Below are 19,795 nucleotides of genomic sequence, written 5' to 3'. Positions count from 1 at the left end.
CCAGCCACACCCCAGAGCCCACAGAAATGATGCAGATCAGCCCGTGCTAAACCTGCTTCCCCTGCCCAGCCTTGCCTCCCCACGGAAGTGATCCTGCCCTTGTTCCCCTGCCCCTCTCCCTCTGCCTCCGGCCCACCCCTGGTACTTCCTTGTGGAGTGGTGGGCCCCCTCCTCTTGGGAACTGTGAATAATAAACCCTCTTCTGAATGGCAGTGGCGTTCTGATCTGTTGGCTATGTCATACCTGAATAAGAAATGTGCTTGCGTCAGGCCATTCGTGTTGCTATAAATAAATACCTAAGGCTGGGTAATTTATAAAGAAAAGAGGTTTAATTGGCTCATGGTTCTGCAGGCTCTACAAGCATGGCAAGGCCTCAGGAAGGTTTTACTCATGGCAGAAAGTGAAGTAGGAACAGGCGTGTCATGTTGCAAGACAGGGAGCAATTGGGGGTGGGGGCACCACACACAAACAACCAGATCTCCTGTGAACTCTGAGTGAAAACATACTTATTACCCAAGGGTCTGGTGCTAAACCACTCATGAGAGACTCGCCCCTATGAACCAGTCGCCTCATGCCAGGCCCCACCTCCAACACTGGGAATCACATTTCAACAAGATTTGGAGGGCACAAATACCCAAACTATATCAGTGGTTAAAGAAAAAATACATGGAAATATTAATATGTTTCAAAATGGATATACAGTTCTAAGAAGGTGGCCGTGGTGGTGGAAGGATCGTTTTTAGATCTTCTCAAACCCAAGGTCATACATAAAGACAGCTACTTAGCAAGATCAAAAACCCACAGACAACATCTGTGGCAAAACTAGATGCCAGAGTAAGTCCTAGATCCCAAAGAACAAGCAGCTGGAGACAGAACATCAGCCAGCCCCAAGACCTGCACGCCATGGGTGTCTGTTTAGGAAGAAACGAGGAAACAATAGGGCATCCGACGGATCAGAGAAGACAACCCTCAAATTGCCACTGGAAATCACAGGGGAGTGGTTTGAGAGAGCAGCTGAAATGGGTAAGGCCTAACAGGGCTGGAGCAGTTGTGCTCCAGTGACCACAAACTGCCCCTTTAGACAGGCCACCACTCGAGAGACTACCGAGAAGGGAGCCCAAATGGAACTGAGTTGGGACAACAGAGAGAAATGACAGAGAAGGGGAGGGAAATCAAGCCAGGGAACTTGAAAAAGCATGCTTCCATATCCTTCAACACTGTACAGAAACAATAGACAAGGAGGCTCTGGGAGTAGCTTGGAAAAGCTACTGTGAACCATGACTACTTCTAAATAGGTTAGGAAACAATTTTCACATAAAAATGAGTAATGTATCAAGGTCATAATATTTAAAAAACAGAGACTTCAATGTGTTTTTCCTGAGACACCATGTTTGGCCTTGCCAAAGGATCCAGGTGGATCCAGCTGCCAAATTGCAGAAACTACAGAGAAGACGATCATGTTGAATACTACTGTGAGTGTGCAGTTAGCAAAATCCAAACTCCAGGAAACCCTACAAGTCAACAGTGAGGAAAAGAAAGAGATGGAAGAGGAAGCTATAGATTAAACAGTATAAACTCCTGCCCTCTACAGGTAACCTCTATGCAGAGTTTCAGAGTAACCGCATAGGTTTGTAATGTTTTATTTCACCACATGGTGCATCTTTATACACTAGAGTTTAGTCTTAAGACTAAAGACTAAGCAATTTGGGGGTGGGGGCACCACACACTTTTAACCAGATCTCCCATGAACTCTGAGTGAAAACATACTTATTACCCAAGGCGATGGTGCTAAACCACTCATGAGTCTTAAGACTAGAGTGGTTGAGTCTTAAGATTAAACTCTGGTGTATAAAGATGCACCGTGTGGCGAAATAAAACATTACAGACTTATGCAGTTACTGTGAAACTCTGCATGGTGGTTACCTGTAGAGGGCGGGAGTTGAGTTTGGAAGGAGTTGACCAGCAGAGTTCTATTTCTTGGCTTGGTTGATGGATACAAGGGTGTTTACTATCTAATAATTCGCTAAGCTATACATATGCTTTGTGCAGTATTATTATTATTATTACTTTTTGAGATAGAGTTTCACTCTTGTTGCTCAGGCTGGAGTACAGTGGCTCAATCTCAGCTCACTGCAACCTCTGCCTCCTGGGTTCAGGCAATCCTCCTGCCTCAGCCTCCTGAGTAGCTGGGATTACAGGCATGCACCACCATGCCCAGCCAAGTTTGTATTTTTAGTAGAGACAGGGTTTCTCCATGTTGGTCAGGCTGGTCTGGAACTCCTGACCTCAGGTGACCCGCCTGCCTCGGCCTCCCAAAGTGCTGGGATTACAGGCATGAGCCACCACGCCCGGCCTGCTTTGTGCAGTTTTAAGCATCTGTTTATTTTAGTATTAAATATTGTTTAAGATTGAAAGGAAAAAGGTATAAAGCAAAATAAGCAAATGATAGTTTAAAGGGTTGTATAGCGTTTTGTCTATAGTTAACACTGTGTTGCATGCTTAAAATTTTGAGAGGGTAGAGCTCATGTTAAGTCTTCTTATCATAATTTTTAAAAGTTCAATTAACTATAATACCCATGTGAAATCTTTTGAAATGAATCATTTGAAGCCCATGAAAATTAAACAAACGATTTTTAAAATAGTTTAAACTGAGTAATTGATGTTTTACAAGGACCATGCCTGAGGTCTGCTGAATCCTGGTTAAGAAGTAAAGATTGCAGATATTAAAGCTTCCCATCCAAGTCAAGGCTCCCTGAGACCCCCCACATTGCATTGTAACATTGTCTTGGTTTGATTCCAAAACTTCCCTTCACATGTATCTCTAATACCAAATCCTACTTGATGAATTCAGTACACAAGTGCATAGGGATAGCCTGTACTACATTTGATTTTGTAGTTTGGTTTACAGATCTGTCTTTAATTTGTTTTTCATTTAAAGCTTTATTTTTGTAAATACATAAAACCATATTCTACAGTTTTCAGTTCAAATTTTATTAAACACAGGTTCCTTCACCAGGTTAGTGTTGTCAAAAAGGGAAGGTAGGGGGAGGCAGTATGATAGATTAAAAGAGATTTAGAGGACATAACCAGTTATGAAACACGGTCCTGGTTTGAGCATTAGTTTTGACAGATTATCAGTAAGGATATTCCTTAGTTAACTGGAGGAATTTGAATATTGCCTGAGTATTTGATGAGAGGAAAGTTTACAAAATGGAAAGGTACAAATCTTTGAAAAAAGAAGTAGCTGATAAAACAATTTTGAAAAGAGTCTGGTAGGATTCTTATTAAACTAAATATGCAACGATTTTTTGACACAGCGATTCCACTCCTAAGTATTTATGTAAGAGAAATGAAAGCATATGTTCATAAAAATAAGTATAAGAATATTCTTTGCAGTTTTATTCATAACCCCAAACTGGAGATCGCACACGTACCCATCAAGAGAAGAATGGATAAACAGACTAGAGTATACTACATTATGTAGAGGGAAAGAAGTCTTAGACAGAAGTACATTTTCATTTATCCAAAGTTCTTAAGCATTAGGTAATGAGCAGTTGAAACATAGCTAGTGCAAGTTGAAATGTAATCTGAGTATGAAATAGACATGGGATTCCAAAGAGTACCAAAGAAAGCAAAATATCTCATTAATCATGTTTTTATATTGATTACATATTTAATCGGTAATATTTTGCATGGGTGGGGTTAAATAAAATATGAAAAAAAATTTTTAATTTCATTTTGGTGACTGGGCAAGATTTCTCACACCTGTAATCCTAGCACTTTGGTTGGCTGAGGCGTGTGGATCACTTGAGCTCAAGAGTGTAAGACCAGCCTGAGAAACGTGGTAAAACCCCTCTACAAAAAATACAAAAACTAGCCAGGCATGGTGGCTCACACCTGTAGTCCCAAGCTACTTGAGGGGGCTGAGGCAAGAGGATCACTTGAACCCAGAAGGTAGAGGTTTCAGTGAGCCAAGATCACGCTGCTGTACTCCAGCCTGGGTGACAGAATAAGACACTGTCTCAAAAGAATAAAAAAATCTCATTTTGGTTTTTAAAAAGTATATGAATGTTTATATTCATACACATCTCATATAATGAGAGATCTGGAAATGTATGTACTAAGGCAGTGGTTCTTAAAGCGTGGTCCCCAGACCAAGAAGCAGCATCCATATTGCCTGAGAACTGGCTAGGAATGCACATTCTCAGGCCCCATCCCAGATTAAGAACTCTGGGAACAGGGCCCGGTGATGTATGTTTCAACAAGCCCCTACCTAGGGCAATTTTAATACATGTTCATCTTTGAGAACCACTTCCTAAAGTGTTAACGATGATCTCCTAATGGTGAAAAGTATACTTTAAAAAATTTTGCTTATTTGAATTATCTAATTTCCTAGATTACATATGTTTAAATTGTAATAGATTATTTTTTAAATTAATAGGGTTTTTTTTTTTTTTTTTGGCATCCCACAAAGGTTGATTTCTTTGTGGCATCCACAAATTGTGTTTTCATTTTCAATACTTCCTCATTTCCCCTTGGTTTCTTATTTATTTAAAAGTATGGTATTTAGTTTCCAAATTTGTGGGGGATTTTTCACAAATTCTTCAATTGTTGCTTTATAATTGAATTCCATAGTGGTCAGAAATTGTAGTTCATATGACATGAAGCTTTTAAAGTAATTTACTGATATTTGTTTTATGGTTCAGAATATGTCTTATTTTGGCGAAGTGTTTTACATGCACTTGAAAAGACTGTATGTTCTGTGTTGGGTGGAATATTCAATATATGTCAATGAGGTTACGTTGGTTGATAGTGTTTTTCAAATCTATTATTTCTGCCTACATATTAATATTGAGAAAGAAATATTAAAATCTCTGTAAATGTTGATTTGTCTACAGTCGTGCATCACTTAACGATGGCTATATGTTCTGAAAAAGGTGTTTTTAGGCAATTTCATTGTGCGAACATCACAGAGTATACTTAAACAGGTGGTGTGCCTACTGCACACCTAGGCTATACGGTTGTCTCTATAGCATATTACTGTGCTGAATACAGTAGGCAATTATAATGGTAAGTATTTGTGTTTCTAAACTAAAAAAGGTACAGTAAAAATACGGGATTATAATATATACCACTGATGTTATTATGTGCCTGTCCTTAACTGTCATTATGCGGTGCATGACTGTTTCTCCTTGGAGTCTCATCAGTTTCCTCATCATGATGTATTTTAAAATTGTTATTAAGTGTATAAATATTTGAGATTGTTTTGTGCTCTTGACTGAGTGACTCCATTATCATTAAGAAATTACCCTTTTAGGTCGGGCGCGGTGGCTCAAGTCTGTAATCCCAGCACTTTGGGAGGCCGAGACGGGCGGATCACGAGGTCAGGAGATCGAGACCATCCTGGCTAACACGGTGAAACCCCGTCTCTACTAAAATACAAAAAAAAAAACTTAGCCGGGCGAGGTGGCGGGCGCCTGTAGTCCCAGCAACACCGGAGGCTGAGGCAGGAGAATGGCGAAAAACCCGGGAGGAGGAGCTGACACAAAGCTGAGAAACGCCCCCTGGGCATAGGTAGCGCAAGACTCCGTCTACAAAAAAAAAAAAGACAATTACCCTTTTAAATTTTTATTTATTTATTTATTCATTTTTGAGACAGTCTCACTCTGTTGCCCAGGCTGGAGTGCAGTGGCACAATCTCGGCTCACCGCAACCTCCACCTCCCAGGTTCAAGCAATTCTCCTGCCTCAGCCTCCCGAGTAGCTGGGACTACAGGTGCCCACCACCACGCCCAGCTAATTTTTGTATGTTTAGTAGAGACAGGGTTTCACCATGTTGGCCAGGCTGTTCTCGAACTCCTGACCTCAGGTAATCTACCTGCCTCCCAAAGTGCTGGAATTAGGCGTGAGCCACCGAGCTCGGCCAAGAAATTACCCTTTTAAAAATCCCCAGCAATATTCTTTATTCTTACATCTGCATTGTCCAACACTAATATAGCCAATTCAGTTTTTAAATTATTATTTTTTAGTATGGTATACTTTTACCCTTTTTCATTTAACTTATTTGTATCTTTACATTAGCAGTGTATTTTTGTAGGCAGCATATACTTGCTTCTTTCTTTTTTAATCCGGACTAACAATCCTTGCCTTTTAATGGGGGGTGAAGAGTTTAGACCATTTACATTTAATGTGATTATCGATATAGTTTAAATTGGACACCTTGCTGTTTGTTTTCTTTTTTTCTAGCCATCATCCTGTGTTCCTTTTTCTTGCCTTCCTTTCAATTGAAATTTTTTGATGATTTCATTTTATATCCTTTGTTGTTATATACTCCCTTTTGCTTATAGTACCAGTTTTCTGAGAACCTATTGACAATGGTAAGTGAGGACGTCCTGTAAATTAGGCAGCTTAAGTGTTCTACAGTTTTGTTGCTCTTTTAATTTTGTGTGTGTTTCATTTTGGATTATTTCTATTGTTAGGTCTTCAACTTTACTAATATTTTCTTCTGCAATACTGATCTGCTGTTAAACAGTCATCCAGAGAGCATAACGTTTTCTATCTCACAGTGCAGTTTTCACTGTAGAAGTTTAGCTTGGATCTTTTTTTACATCTTCCATATCTCAACTTTGCAAACAGATGGAATATAGTTAGAATAGTTATTTGCATGTCTTTCTCTGTGGATTCTGTCATTCGTGTGAGTTCTAGGTTAGTTTTTATTGACTTTTCTTTGTTTCCTTGTGGGTCACATTTTCCTGCTTCTCGTACCTGATTTTTAGAAATTGGATGTGAGATACGCTGCATACTTTTGTATTACTGTAAGTTTTACTGAATTTGTTCTGGGATACAGTTATTTGGAAGCAATTTGATCCTTTTGGATTTGGCTTTTAAGACTTGTTAGCTGGGACACTGTAGGGCATAGTCTGGGGTGAATTTTTCTTGACTACTAAAGCAGGACTCTTCAGCACTCTGCCAAGGCCCCAAGAATCATGAGGTTTTCCAGACTGGCTGATGGGAATAGGTAGTATTCCTGGCCCCCTGTAAGCACCAGGCACTGTTACCTCTAATACATTCCTGTTTTGTTTTGTTTTGTTTTGTTTCATGACCTTGACTACCTCCCACACATTCAAGAATAACCCCCTGTAGCTCTCTTAAGTTTTCTTTAGGTATCTTTCTACTCTCTGGTGCTCTGTCCTGTGAACTCGCATCCCTTTGGCCCCCCTGAACTCTCCCCTCCATCTCTTCCACTCGTGGATTTGGCCACATCCTACCTGTGTTTCTTCTTCCTACGCCAAAGCCTGGAAACTCACTCAAGGCAGCAAGCTGGAGCGCTTACAGGGATCGTATTTCCATTTTCCTGTCCTTAAAGATCACCGTTTCTCATTGCTTGGTGTCCTGTGTTTTCAGATCTGTTGCGTTATATATATTCTCCATTTTTGGAGTTGTTTTATGTAGGAAAATAAATCCAGTTCCTGTTACTCTATTTTGACCAGACGTGAAAACCTCTAGAAAGTAATAGGTGTTTACAGGGAAAGTCACACTTAACATATCTTTTCAATATAACCAAATGTAAAATTAATAAAGTAAAATAATTTTTTTAATTACTTTGAAACAAATTATTACAAAGAATTCACAGTCAAGTTTTTTTGTTTGTTTCTTTTTCTTTTTCTTGCTGTGTCGCCCAGGCTGGAGTGCAGTGGCACGATCTTGGCTCACTCTAACCTCTGCCTCCCAGGTTCAAGTGATTCTCCTGCCTCAGTCTCCCGAGTAATTGGGACTACAGGCACCCGCCACCATGCCCAGCTAATTTTTTTGTAGTTTTTGTAGAGATGGGGTTTCACCATGTTAGCCAGGATGGTCTTGATCTCCTGACCTTGTGATCCGCCTGCCTTAGCCTCCCAAAGTGCCAGGATTACAAGCGTGAGCCACCACGCACTGCGCCGGGCTTTTCTTTTAGGAGTCAGCTGCAGAAAGACTAATTTGTTGCAGTGAGTTCTAGACACTGAATATTTTTCTATGACAAATATTTTCTTGGCTCCTATATATGTTACAGTTGACAGGTTGTTTTTGTCATATGCTGTTTTGGCAGTTAAGAAGAGAACTGAACTTTTGTTGAGTCCTTTAGCTTTGGAGGGAAGCATATTAGTCTTGGATTCAGCCAGACTTGATGTCAGATTCCAGCTGTGTGACATTAAGCAGCTCGAATAAGCTCTCTGAGCTTGGCTTCATTCATGAGTGAAATGACCACATTATTTTAAATATTAAATGAGAATGTGTGGAGCACTTACCTGCTCCCTGGCACACAGTGAGTGCTCAAGAAATATTAGTCCTTTCCCTGCCCCTTGTCTTATATCAAGTAACTGTTTATCTTTTAATAACACCCTTTCCAAAACACCTGAAACATTCCAGTTGCTTATGAAATCCACTTAAAATGTTACTCACCAAAATAACAGGGGAAAAAAGGATGTTTTCAGAAAGAGGAGAACAGCTTTGGGGACAGTGATTCAGCTTGCCCTGCCTTTGATACACATTGGCCTTAGTATCTCCTCTCACCTGAGAGTACAGCCACGCGCCGCATACTGACCTCATGGATGACAGACTGTTTGTACGATGGTGGTCCATTAGATTATAATCCTGGATCTTCACTGTACCTTTTCTGTGTTTAGATGCACGGGTAGTTACCACTGTGTTGGAGTGGCCTCGGTATTCACAGTAAGGGGCTGTGCAGGTTTGCAGCCTGACAGCAGTAGTCTACCTGGCCTAGGTGAGTGGTAGGCTATGCCACCTAGATGTGTGTAAGTTCACTCTATGAAGCTCACACAATGCCGAGGTCACCTAACGATGCGTTTCTCAGACTGTATTTCAGTGCAAAGCAGTGTGTGTTCCAAATGGGGAAAGAAGCATTAACAAGGGATCAGAGACAAATCGGATTGGAGGAAAACAGGGTCCTGACTGAAATGGGCTCAAAGGCGGTATTGCAGCTGAATTGTGGAAAAACAGTGCTACGGGCTGAATTTGTCCCCTCCAAAATTGTGTGTGTTGAAACCCTAACCCTGACTTCCTCAGAATGTGAGTGTATTCAGAGATTGTGTTGGGTTTTTTTTTTTTTTTTTTTTTGAGGTGGGGTCTCCTGTGTCACCCAAGCTGGAGTGCAGTAGCACTGTCTTGGCTCACTGCAACCTCTGCCTCCTGGGTTCAAGCAATTCTCCTGCTTCAGCCTCCCAACTAGCTGGGATTATAGGCATATGCCACCACGGCCGGCTAATTTTTATACTTTTAGTAGAGATGGGGTTTCACCATGTTGGCCAGGCTGGTCTCAAACTCCTGACCTCAGATGATCCACCCACCTCGGCCTCCCAAAGTGCTGGGATTACAGGCATGAGCACTCAGCTTAAGTCTCTAAAGAGGTGATTAAGTTAAAATGAGGCCCTTGATGTGGGCCCTACTCTTTAAAAGAGGCCACTTGGACACAAACACTGGAAATGCTCACACAGAGGAAAGACCAGGCAAGGATGCAGCGAGGTGGCAGCCGTCTGGAAGCCAGGGATGGGAGCTCTAGGAGAACCCACAGCCGCTGGCACCTTGAGCCTCCAGAATGGTGGGGGAATAAATTTCTGTAGTTCAGGCCATCCAGTCTGTGGTCTTTCGATATGGCAGCCTCAGCAAACTAATAAATATAGTAGGCCTTCAAACCCTGGCAGAAGTGTCTGGATTCAGTAAGCAGGTGCATCTTTGAATCCTACTGATGGGGAATGAGATTTCTCTAGAGGTCCATTCATTTCAGCCAGATGCCTTTCCAGTCAGGCCATGTGGATGTGTAAGTGTGTTCAAGAGATCAGCGGCATGGATTTCAGTGAGAACAGGGGCTACAGTTTGGTTGAAGGGGTAGGGGTTTGGGGTTAAAGAGATCATAACAAATGTGACCCTCTAGAGAAAGCTTATGGTGTTTCTGTTGCCTTTTAACTAATCTGTAACTGGTTTCAGTGTGCTTAGGATGCGGGATAAAGTGACGAGCCCGGGATGACCCAGTCCAGCTCTGCTCGCCTCCTCGTGACCCTCCCTGCATAGCAAAGGCCAGTGCTTTCACTGCAGTTGACTGGCAACCTCTTTTTTTCTTTTTGCTGCTCCCAGCTCATCCATTTCTAATGATTTAAGTCCAACGTGCCCCAGACCTTCTCCCTCAGCTCTGCGATCTGGCTGGGAAACAGATAGGTCCTCACAGGCCGTGTGTCCTCACCCAGCCTCGTTGGGTTGGAGTGTGATCGGCGCCTTGTAGCGTTCCCGCTGCGGAGCTGCTGAATACGCTGAGTTACCCAGGCCCATCTTGCGCTCCCAGCCCCACGTGTTATAAAACCACATGCTCCCTTGGCTCACATCGGCGCTTGTGTTTGATGCTTTCCACAGAAATGCCAGAAACAGAGGAGAGATGTTTAAAAACAATTCATAAAATAGGCAACCACACTGCCAAAGTGTCATTGATTCGTCCTGGGCAGTTTGCAGAAGTTTAGGCTGGTTCTGTGGCCACCCTGGCAGTGGTGAGAGTGTCTAGTGGTCGGGACAGTAGGCTCCCAGTGGGCTCTCTGGTTAACTCATGCTCTCAGGCAGCATGACTCTTTGGAAGCTTCTCCACTCTCCTCAATCCTCCAGCCCTCTGATTTTACAAGGGAAACAGAAGGCATCAGAGAGGAGTTTTCTTCTTTTCCTGACACAGAAAATGAATCTCCTTGGATCTGTCATTAGCCAGTGTCCTGGGTTTTAGAGCTCTGTCGTCGCATCATCTCAGGTCTCTTTGGACACCAGTCATCACCTCTTGCCCCTATTTTCAACCCCTCCCTTTCTTAAATACACCCAGGTCATTCCAATTAAAAACAAGTAAATGGGCTGGGCACGGTGGCTCACGCCTGTAATCCCAGCACTTTGGGAGGTCGAGGCAGGTGGGTTGCTTGAGCCCAGGATTTCAAGACCAGCCTGGGCAATATGGCAAAACCATGTCTCTGCAAAAAATATGAAAGTTAGCCAGGCCTGGCCTCATGCGCCTATAGTCCCAGCTACCCGGGAAGCTGAGGTGGGAGCCCAGGCTCAGGATTGCCTGAGCCTGGGAAGTTGAGGCTATGCCACTGCACTCCATTCTGGGTGACAGAGTGAGACGCTGTCTCAAACAACAACAACAAAACAAGCAAATAAACAATACCCTTACCTGATTCCCCAGCCAGCTACCCCCCGTCCTGTTGCCTCTTGCTTCACAGCCAAGCTTCTTGATGAAGGCATTCATTCTCTTCCCCACCCACCAGATGTTCAGACCCATCGCTGGGTCAAGTGACCCGCTGAATCACTGAATCAAGGACTAGTTCTCATCTTCTGTGAGTTTGAGACAGTTCTCAGTATTCTTCCTTTGTGGACACTGTCATCCCACGATGTCCATGATACAGTTCTCTCCTTCCTTTCCTTCGCGCCTCCTCTGCTCCTACCTGGCTGTCCATGGTGGACGTATTGGCCAATGCTCATGCATTTTATTTCTTTAGATTCTATGCTGGCCATCTTATCCCACATGGAGTCAGGGTGGTGGCGACCTGTAAATGTGAGATGTCTTGCCTAGGCTTCTCCTCTGAGCTCCAGATGAATGTATGTCATTGTTTGTATACTGTCTCTTCCTGTATGATCCAAGGGCACCTCAGAAAATTAACATGGCTAGAAGCTCTCAGCCCCAGTCATCCTGCAGTGCTCCCTATCTCTGGAGATGGCACCAGTGTCTGCCCAGATGCCCGCTGCAGAAATCTCAGTGTCATTCCAGTTATTGTCACCTTCCTTCCTTGGGCGTCATATCCATCAGTGCATTCCACTGGTTTTTAGCTCTTCAATTGTTCTTGAATCCACCTACTTTCTCAAACTCTACTTCTGCCATTCTGGTTCAAAATACCGTCCTGTCTTGCCTGGCCAATTGCCAACAGCTCAACCTGCATCCATTCTTGTTCCTTCTAACCTGTTGTCATGCTGCCAGACTCATCTTGTAAGAATGCAAATCTAATCGTGTCCTCCCCATGGGGTAGGTCCTTCCCATTGTTTTAGGCTAAGGACAAAGCATCTGCTTGTGGCCTTGGTGGGGCCAGGCCTCTTCCTGACCCACCTGCCCTGCCCTGCAGCCATGGTGATCGTCCGGGCATCAGGACTAGGGTTTTTACTGTCTTTCTTCGTAGATTCTGCTTGTCTTTCTTCCCTTTCAGATCTTAGCACAGGATCATTTTCAGGGAAGCTTGCTCCCTATCTCTGCTCCTTCCATGTGTATTGCATACATAGAGAATTTTCTGCATATTGTGGTGTTTTGACATCTTAAAAGACCTTTGTTCCTAAGAAGAGACGGCGGCTCCCAGTGCTAGCCAGTTCTTAGAGCTAGCAGGGCCCAGCTGGGGGTACCACCTTTGATATACGAAGAAACCAATCCAGGGCTGCCTCCTTTATCTGACCGGCCCATCCCTGGGAGCAATATTCCTCTGCCTGAATCATCTCAGCGCCTGGTCACAAGCAACTCCAGACCACTCCTATAATTAAGAGACTGCCAAAATTATTCCAACGAGCCAGTCCTAAACTGTGTACCCGGCCTTGCCCAGCCATGGAAATCTCAATAAAGGTCTAGGCTCTCCTGTGGCTCCTGTCTTTTGAATTTTTTTTTTTGAGACGGAGTCTTGCTCTGTCTCCCAGGCTATAGTGCAGTGGCATGATCTTGGCTCACTGTAGCCTCCGCCTCTCGGGTTCAAGTGATTCTCCTGCCTCAGCCTCCTGAGTAACTGGGATTACAGGTGCCTGCCACTGTGGCCAGCTAATTTTCGTATTTGTAGTACAGACAGGGTTTCACCACGTTGGCCAGGCTGGTCTCGAACTCCTGACCTCATGATCCACCCACCTCAGTCTCCCAAAGTGCTGGGATTACAGGTGTGAGCCACCGCGCCTGGCCTGTCTTTTGATTTTTAATGTCTCTATGGTAATGTGTCATATTGATGTACATTATTCTACTTAATTTAGATTACTGTAAAAATGTTTACGATTATAAAAATGCTGCAATTAGTATTCCTTGTGTGTGCAGAAATGCATAATTTCCCAAAGTGAAATGGCTGTATAATACTTTTTAGGCCTTAGGTCCTGATTCTCTGATAAGTCTCCAGAAAAGTTGTACTAATCCACACATCTATCAGTAGAGTAAGATAGTGCCTGCTTCCCTGAACCCTGGCCAACTTTGGTTATTATAAAATATAAACATGCAAGTAAGCGTGTGTACAGCCATATCTAGATGGAAATTTAATGGGTGGAAATGGTATTTAATTGTTTTAATGTGCATTTCTAGTGCAAATTAGTCCTGAGCGTCAACAGTTTTCTGTTAGCTGTTGGTGTTTTTTCTTTGTAAATTGTATGTGGTTCTCAGCATGGTTTTCTAAAGGGCTGTTTCTCGTTTTCATATTTACTCATAAAACCCTCTTTATGTTAAGCGCATTAACTTAGTTTTGTCATATATGCAAATATGAGCTTCTGTGGAACCCTTTCAAATGACTAGAAATTCAACGGGGAGTTTAAAGAAAAAAAACATGTGAAATGGGATGGTCAACTTACATTTCATTAATAAGGTCAGCAGGCTTCTCTCTTCCTTGAAAATTTTGTTACTCAAACTGTGTACCAAGAAGCAGATGTGTGAAAGAGAGTCTGGACTTTGAAGTTAGACAGACTAGATTTCAATCCTAGCAATGCCACTCTCGAGCTGAGGGACCTGGGACAGATTAGCCTCTGCAAGTCTCAGATGTCAGTCCTGGGTAACAAGAATCCCTCTGGCCTTGTCTGGAAAGGTCAGTAGCTTATAGGTAGCGCGTGGTGCAGAGGTGGTGGTCTGTAAATATTCATTCCCCTTCCGCATCCCTCAAAGATGTGTTGTTCTAGACACTTCCGTGTATTCTGTTTCAATAAGGAATGTATATATTTCACTCAGCTAGTAGTCACACATGAAATCATTCATTAATATTTTCCAAATAGGTAAATATGATAAACGTATAAATGAGAGTAGAAAAATTCTTAGTTAACCATGTGTATCTGAGTCTAGGAGCAATTTTAATTTTCAAGCTCAGGGATAATATTAGCAAATTAGGATCTGTTCTATAAAAGTGGTAGACAATGTAAGATATGGCATTCCGGAGAAAAATGGAACAGACGGCCTCATATCCTCAAAAATATTTTGATTTTAAACAGCTTTAAACAAAATCTCAAAATACTTGCACTCTTTCATTGAGAACTTAGGTCTCAATCTGTTCTTTTTTCCCCTCTAGGTGTGGCTGGATCTCCTAAAACCCATTGTGAAACAGATTAGAAGTAAGTATATACCATATGTTTAATAGTGATGTGAAATCTGAAGCCAGACAGTTTCACGTCTAGACATCTCTTGCCCTGTGGCATGAAGCACTAGAAACGCACATTCTTCTACCCCATAATTGCTTTCCATCATCCACTAATCCATGTACTATTAAAATGTGTGTCTTCTGCAGTTTTAATGTGTAACAGTTTGGTAATCAAAACCAAACTGGGAAAATAAAATATCGTTTTGATTAACAACTGAAGCCTGCTATTATCTTAAACCCCAGAATAATTGAGCTTATCTTGTCTATGCCATTGTTCCTTTCTGTCACATTCGAAGGGGAGAGGTGGAGCCATTTATTCATAACATTGTCTTTAGGTTTTTGGTCCTTCCTCTTCAAAGCCTGTGAAATCAGAATGCAAGTATTGTTTGGTTAAAAGGGTCGCCGAAAGTGTGTGTGCATGTGTGTGTGTGTGTTTTTCTGAGTAGCAAGCAGAACCCTGAAGGGAGCCTGGCATGTATGCATTTAGACTGTGTGTTGGAAAGAAAAGATTAAGGAATGTGCAGGAGAGGAACAAAGAAAAAGAATGCTTTCTTTTTCTCTCTCTTCTATGTCTTCACCTCTCTATACTTTGAGTTAAAATTCAGCATCTGGTCCTAATGTCATCCCAAATGGCCCTTCAATGTAGTCAGAGTCGGGACAAAAATCTGAGAATACTGTATCCTTTTAGTTGAGCATGAAGCTTACAATACCTGAGGGATCGTTTGTATGTCCGATTAAGAAACCCCACTGGGCCACTTACAGCAATTTATGTGGATATAATAAACACGCAGCACAATTTCTGCGTGGCCCTTGCACAGTTGAAATTGATGTTGATCATCTACAATTTAAGCAGTTACTGCCAATGAAATGGCCATCATTTAATATTTGCTGGGTGTCCCGAACATGCCTGGCAGGCAATGACTAATGTTGGGGGCGAAGAGAAGCCCCCCGGCCTCATGGGCCCAGGTAGCATAGAGTCTAGAAGATTGACATTTGTCCCCTGCACGAAGGGAGCTGCTAACAGTGGGAAGGTGTATCTTTGGCTCAGACCTGAAGACAGAGTTGACTGTGGTCGGGTCAGAGCTGGAGCATTAGTACAGTTGTCTGCTCCATATGCTGTGACAGGCCATGTGTGACAAAGCTGTCACTTGGCATTGAGTGCTAGCATCTTCCTAGTTTCAAGTTTTCTAAGGATCTGAGTAGCCACTCAGTGAAAATTGCAGAGAGTAAGTAGCACAGCCTTCTCGTCTTCCTCATTTTGCTACTGTTGTTTTGTGCTCCAGAATTGACATGGAAGAGTTTGTTAATTTTCATGCCTTGTTTTTTTCCTCCCGATTTTGTATATATTGTCAACATCTTTATTTTATGTCTTTTTTGCATTTTTTTAAACTTGAATATGTGATCACAGAAATTATAATACATAATAACTATTTGTATAAGGATTGTGAAAAGGAAAACAGACATGTTTTTGCTTTTGTAATACTACTGCTAAAATTAGGATTTCATTATGGTATCTTATATTTCATAGAACATAAATGTATTGCTGTCATTCCAAATGGCAGACCTTTTAAGATGGCTTATATTGTAGCTTACACATCAAAACAAAAAAACCCCAACCCAAATCCCAGAGGATGATGATGATGACTATTATTATTTTTGAGATGGAGTCTTGCTCTGTTGCCCCAGGCTGGAGTACAGTGGCACCATCTCAGCTCACTGCCATCTCCGCTTCCTGGGTTCAAATGATTCTCGTGCCTCAGCCTCCCGAGTAGCTGGGATTACAGGCGCCCGCCACCACGCCCAGCTAATTTTTGTATTTTGAGTACAGACAGAGTTTTGCCATCTTGGCCAGGCTGGTCTCAAACTCCTGGCCTCAGGTGATCTGCCCACCTTGGCCTCCCAAATTGCTGGCATTACAGGTGTGAGCCACTGTGCCCGGCCACAGATTATTATTTTATAGTCTGTTTGTCCTGTTTTCTTTCTTTTTTTTTTTCTTTTTAATTCTGAAAAGTTACTCATCTTATTCAATCTCTTCCCTGCCCTCGCTCCCTGTCTACTTCCTGATTTTGTCTAAACTCATTGGTAAGAGGGTTTATAAGATACTCATAAAGGCCTTAGCTGGCTGAGACAAAGCCAGGGCCACGTCTGGTGTATGTTTTTCCCAGAGCTCAGAAGAGCACCAAAAGGCTGAAAAGATATTTGATGAACGCATTTGCAACTGTACCTTATAAATAGTTAAATATAATGAATTGCATAACTGATGTACATTTTCATTATTTGGGTAAAAGTAGCCAATTAGATACATTTTTGAAGATAAATGACTTTATTTCAAAAAACCTAGATAAAATTTAAGTCTCCAGAGAAAAAGTTTAATAGCTCTATGTGGTACTTTGGTCATAGTATTTTTTTAAAACGGATCTCTCTTTCCCCACGATATGGAAGTGTGAATTAGTGACTGAACTTGGCCAGTTGTTAAGTGACTTGGAAAATGGCAGATGTACTCTTGGGAGCTTGGAATGAGATGCATTATTTGTATTTGTAAAGCCTTTTTCTTTAACGGCATTTGAAACACAAGTCAATAAATGCTTTACTTCTTTTTCTTCTTCTTCTTTAGGGCCAAAGCATGTTGTTGTTAAGTTTGTGGTGAAATTCTTTCCGCCTGACCACACACAACTCCAAGAAGAACTCACAAGGTTAGTGGTTTGGAAACTGTGTATTTTTTTGCTACAGGGTACAGAGGAAAAGAGAAAATGAATGTTCTCAATTAATGACACAGACATTTTCATAATGTTTACTTGACCAGCATCTGTTCTGTACTGAGCAGTTCAACCTTCCTCTTTCCCAGTCCTGCTTACAAAATGGTGGAGGGGGAAGTACTGTTTTCCCTAAAGCCTGGTTTCGTTAAGCCAGTTGTGATATGAAGTGAATCCTGGGCTTACACTCTGTTGATATCATATTTTCCATCTTATATGTCACTCATATTTTCCATCTTATATGTCAATCATATTTTCCATCTTATATGTCAATCATATTTTCCATCTTATATGTCACTTCATGGACTGTTTTGGATGTGAATCTCTTCTGTGAAACCAACACGTCAACTCAGAGTTTATCTTTGCCGCTGCCGTGGGTGGTGGATTTGGCAGGAACCGGAGGTCAGTTCTTTTGAAAGTGGCTGAGTGGGAGAAGTGCAGGCGTTGAGTCAGACCTAGCTTCGGCCACCATCGTGCCACTTGCTGTGACGGGCCAGTTACTTTCTCCCTTTGTGTTGCCATTAATTCCCCTCTTACAGTGCAGACTCTAATGCTCACTTGGCGAGAGTGGTTTTGAGGATAAGCAGTATTATACTAGAGTAGCTGAGATCCAGTAGGGACACTGTAAATGGTAACTATCATCACCACCATTGTCACCACCATCACTGTTTTCATTGTCGTCACCATCACCATTGTCATTATCACCATCATCACATCATCACTTCTACTCATTTTATATATACTTTTTCTTTTTTTTCTTTTTGCAACAAAGCCTCTCTCTGTCGCCCAGGCTGGAGTGCAGCAATGCAATCTCGGCTCACTGCAACCTCCGCCTCCCGAATTCAAGCAATTCTCCTGCCTCAGCCTCCTGAGGAGCTGGGACTACAGGTGCATACCACCACACCCAGCTAATTTTATATTTTTAGTAGAGACAGCGTTTCACCATGTTGGCCAGACTGGTCTCGAACTCCTGACCTCAAGTGATCCACCTGCTTCAGCCTCCCAAAATGCTGGGATTATGTGCATGAGCCACTGTGCCCAGCCTAATTTTATAATTCGAGGCAAGACTGACAGTGTTCCAAAAGAGAGCAGAGCTGGCAGGAACATGTGTAGATAAAATGATTCCCTTTCAAGAGCATCCCTCAGATGGCACTAATCTGACCAGCCTAATTCTTATCACACATGGTTTTCAAGCAGTGACTGTTTAATACCGAGGCCATCACATCCTTCCTCATCCCTCTCAGTACAGAGCACAGTATCTTGGGTCATCATTGGTCATCATTTATCAAAGGGATGAAGACATAAATATATTAGCAATATTTATTAAGTGTGCCCCGTGTGCCAGCATTGTTCTGGGCGCTGGGAATGCAGTGATGACAAGACAAGAATACTCTCATGGAAACAGAGAAAGCGATTAAATAAACAGGATAATACCAGATAGCGGCAAGAACTCTTTAGTAATTGACGTAGGAGGATGTGATAGAGGTGCCTGGGTGATGACTTCAGGTTGGTTGGTCTGGGATGCCTCTTGAGGAAGTGAGAAGGAGCCATCAGTCATTTACTGAGAAAGAGCTTTCCGGAGAGATGGAGCAGTCAGTACTCTGCCCAAGGCGAGAGTCAGCTCCAAGCATTCAGATACATAAAGGAGGGCCAGCATGGCAGGTGTGTTGGGAGCACCATGGTGAGGTAGGAGAGAGGCTTGATGCACATAGTGTTGAAAGATTGGCTGCCGTGTGGATGTTTTGCGGGGAGAAGCAGAGTCCCGGGGCATCCTGTGAGGAGGTGGTCACAGTAGTCTATGCCATGATGGTGGCAAAGAAGCCGCCAATAGGTAGCAGTGGAAATGAAGGGAAGTAGTTGTGTTTGGAACAGGTACCAGAAGCAGGTTCACTCTGTCTTGGTGATGAGGTGGTGGTGGACTCTGAGGGAGGGAGAGGGAACGCTTAGATTTTTGACCTGAGCGACTGGGGGGAGATGGTGTTAGGGGTTACTAAAATGAGAAAAGGATGGAGGGAAGTGGAGGACTGCGGGGGGAGTGGAGAGTCAGGGTGTTTCTGGCCAGGTCACGTTTGAGATACCTGTTAGATGTCCCATGACCACAGCAACGGCAGGAAGGACAACAGATACAGGCATGTGGAGCTCCGGGGAGACAGTGATGAAGACTTCCCACTGCTTTGTGTTTTCTGAACGAATTGCTGCTATTATCCACGTCCACTTAGAATCCTCAAATCAGCGAATAAGGCATAGGCAGCCAGGAATTGGCCACAGCCTTCTGGGAGCTACCTGCAGAGGAGGGACAGCCCGAGCTGCTAAGCCGAGCAGCACAGGAAGGAGGGCTGGCTGACTACAGGAGGGCCTTATACTGGGGCTGCTGGGTCTTGGTTTACTGGGGCTGGTTTTGCTGTCGTTGGCTCTTGGTTTACTGGGGCTGGTTTTGCCATCGTTGGAACCTGCATTGCCCTGAGCTCTGCGTGCTGAAATAAATCTAAGGCCAGGTCCAGCTGTTGGAGGAATGTCGTGTTTGGAATAAGCAGCGTCAGTAGCGTGCCTTTTCTTCATGTGAATCAACAGGCCTCTTTCTTGCTCAGGAAGTTGGAGGCACAAATCCTGTATCCCCTTACCCCCCGTTTTTTTTTTCCATTAAAATTCTGTTTTGCGGCCAGGCGCGGTGGCT

At 42.9% G+C, this 19,795-nt stretch overlaps 1 protein-coding gene across 1 annotated transcript in view; it reads left to right on the top strand.

Annotated features, from left to right (window-relative positions):
• FARP1 (FERM, ARH/RhoGEF and pleckstrin domain protein 1) overlaps nucleotides 1-19,795 on the top strand; it is a 328,142-nt gene that overhangs the window by 221,086 nt on the left and 87,261 nt on the right. Inside the window, exons 4-5 of the mRNA XM_017862101.1 lie at nucleotides 14,300-14,342; nucleotides 16,983-17,061. Coding sequence (XP_017717590.1) covers nucleotides 14,300-14,342; nucleotides 16,983-17,061 — 122 coding nt within the window. The remainder of the gene's footprint in view (nucleotides 1-14,299; nucleotides 14,343-16,982; nucleotides 17,062-19,795) is intronic.

This window comes from Rhinopithecus bieti, unplaced genomic scaffold (assembly GCF_001698545.2).
Source record: "Rhinopithecus bieti isolate Rb0 unplaced genomic scaffold, ASM169854v2 scaffold_2254, whole genome shotgun sequence".
Classification (NCBI taxonomy): Eukaryota; Metazoa; Chordata; class Mammalia; order Primates; family Cercopithecidae; genus Rhinopithecus; species Rhinopithecus bieti.
The sequence above is the reverse complement of the archived record's forward strand: the minus strand, read 5'-3'. Positions and strand labels throughout refer to the sequence as shown.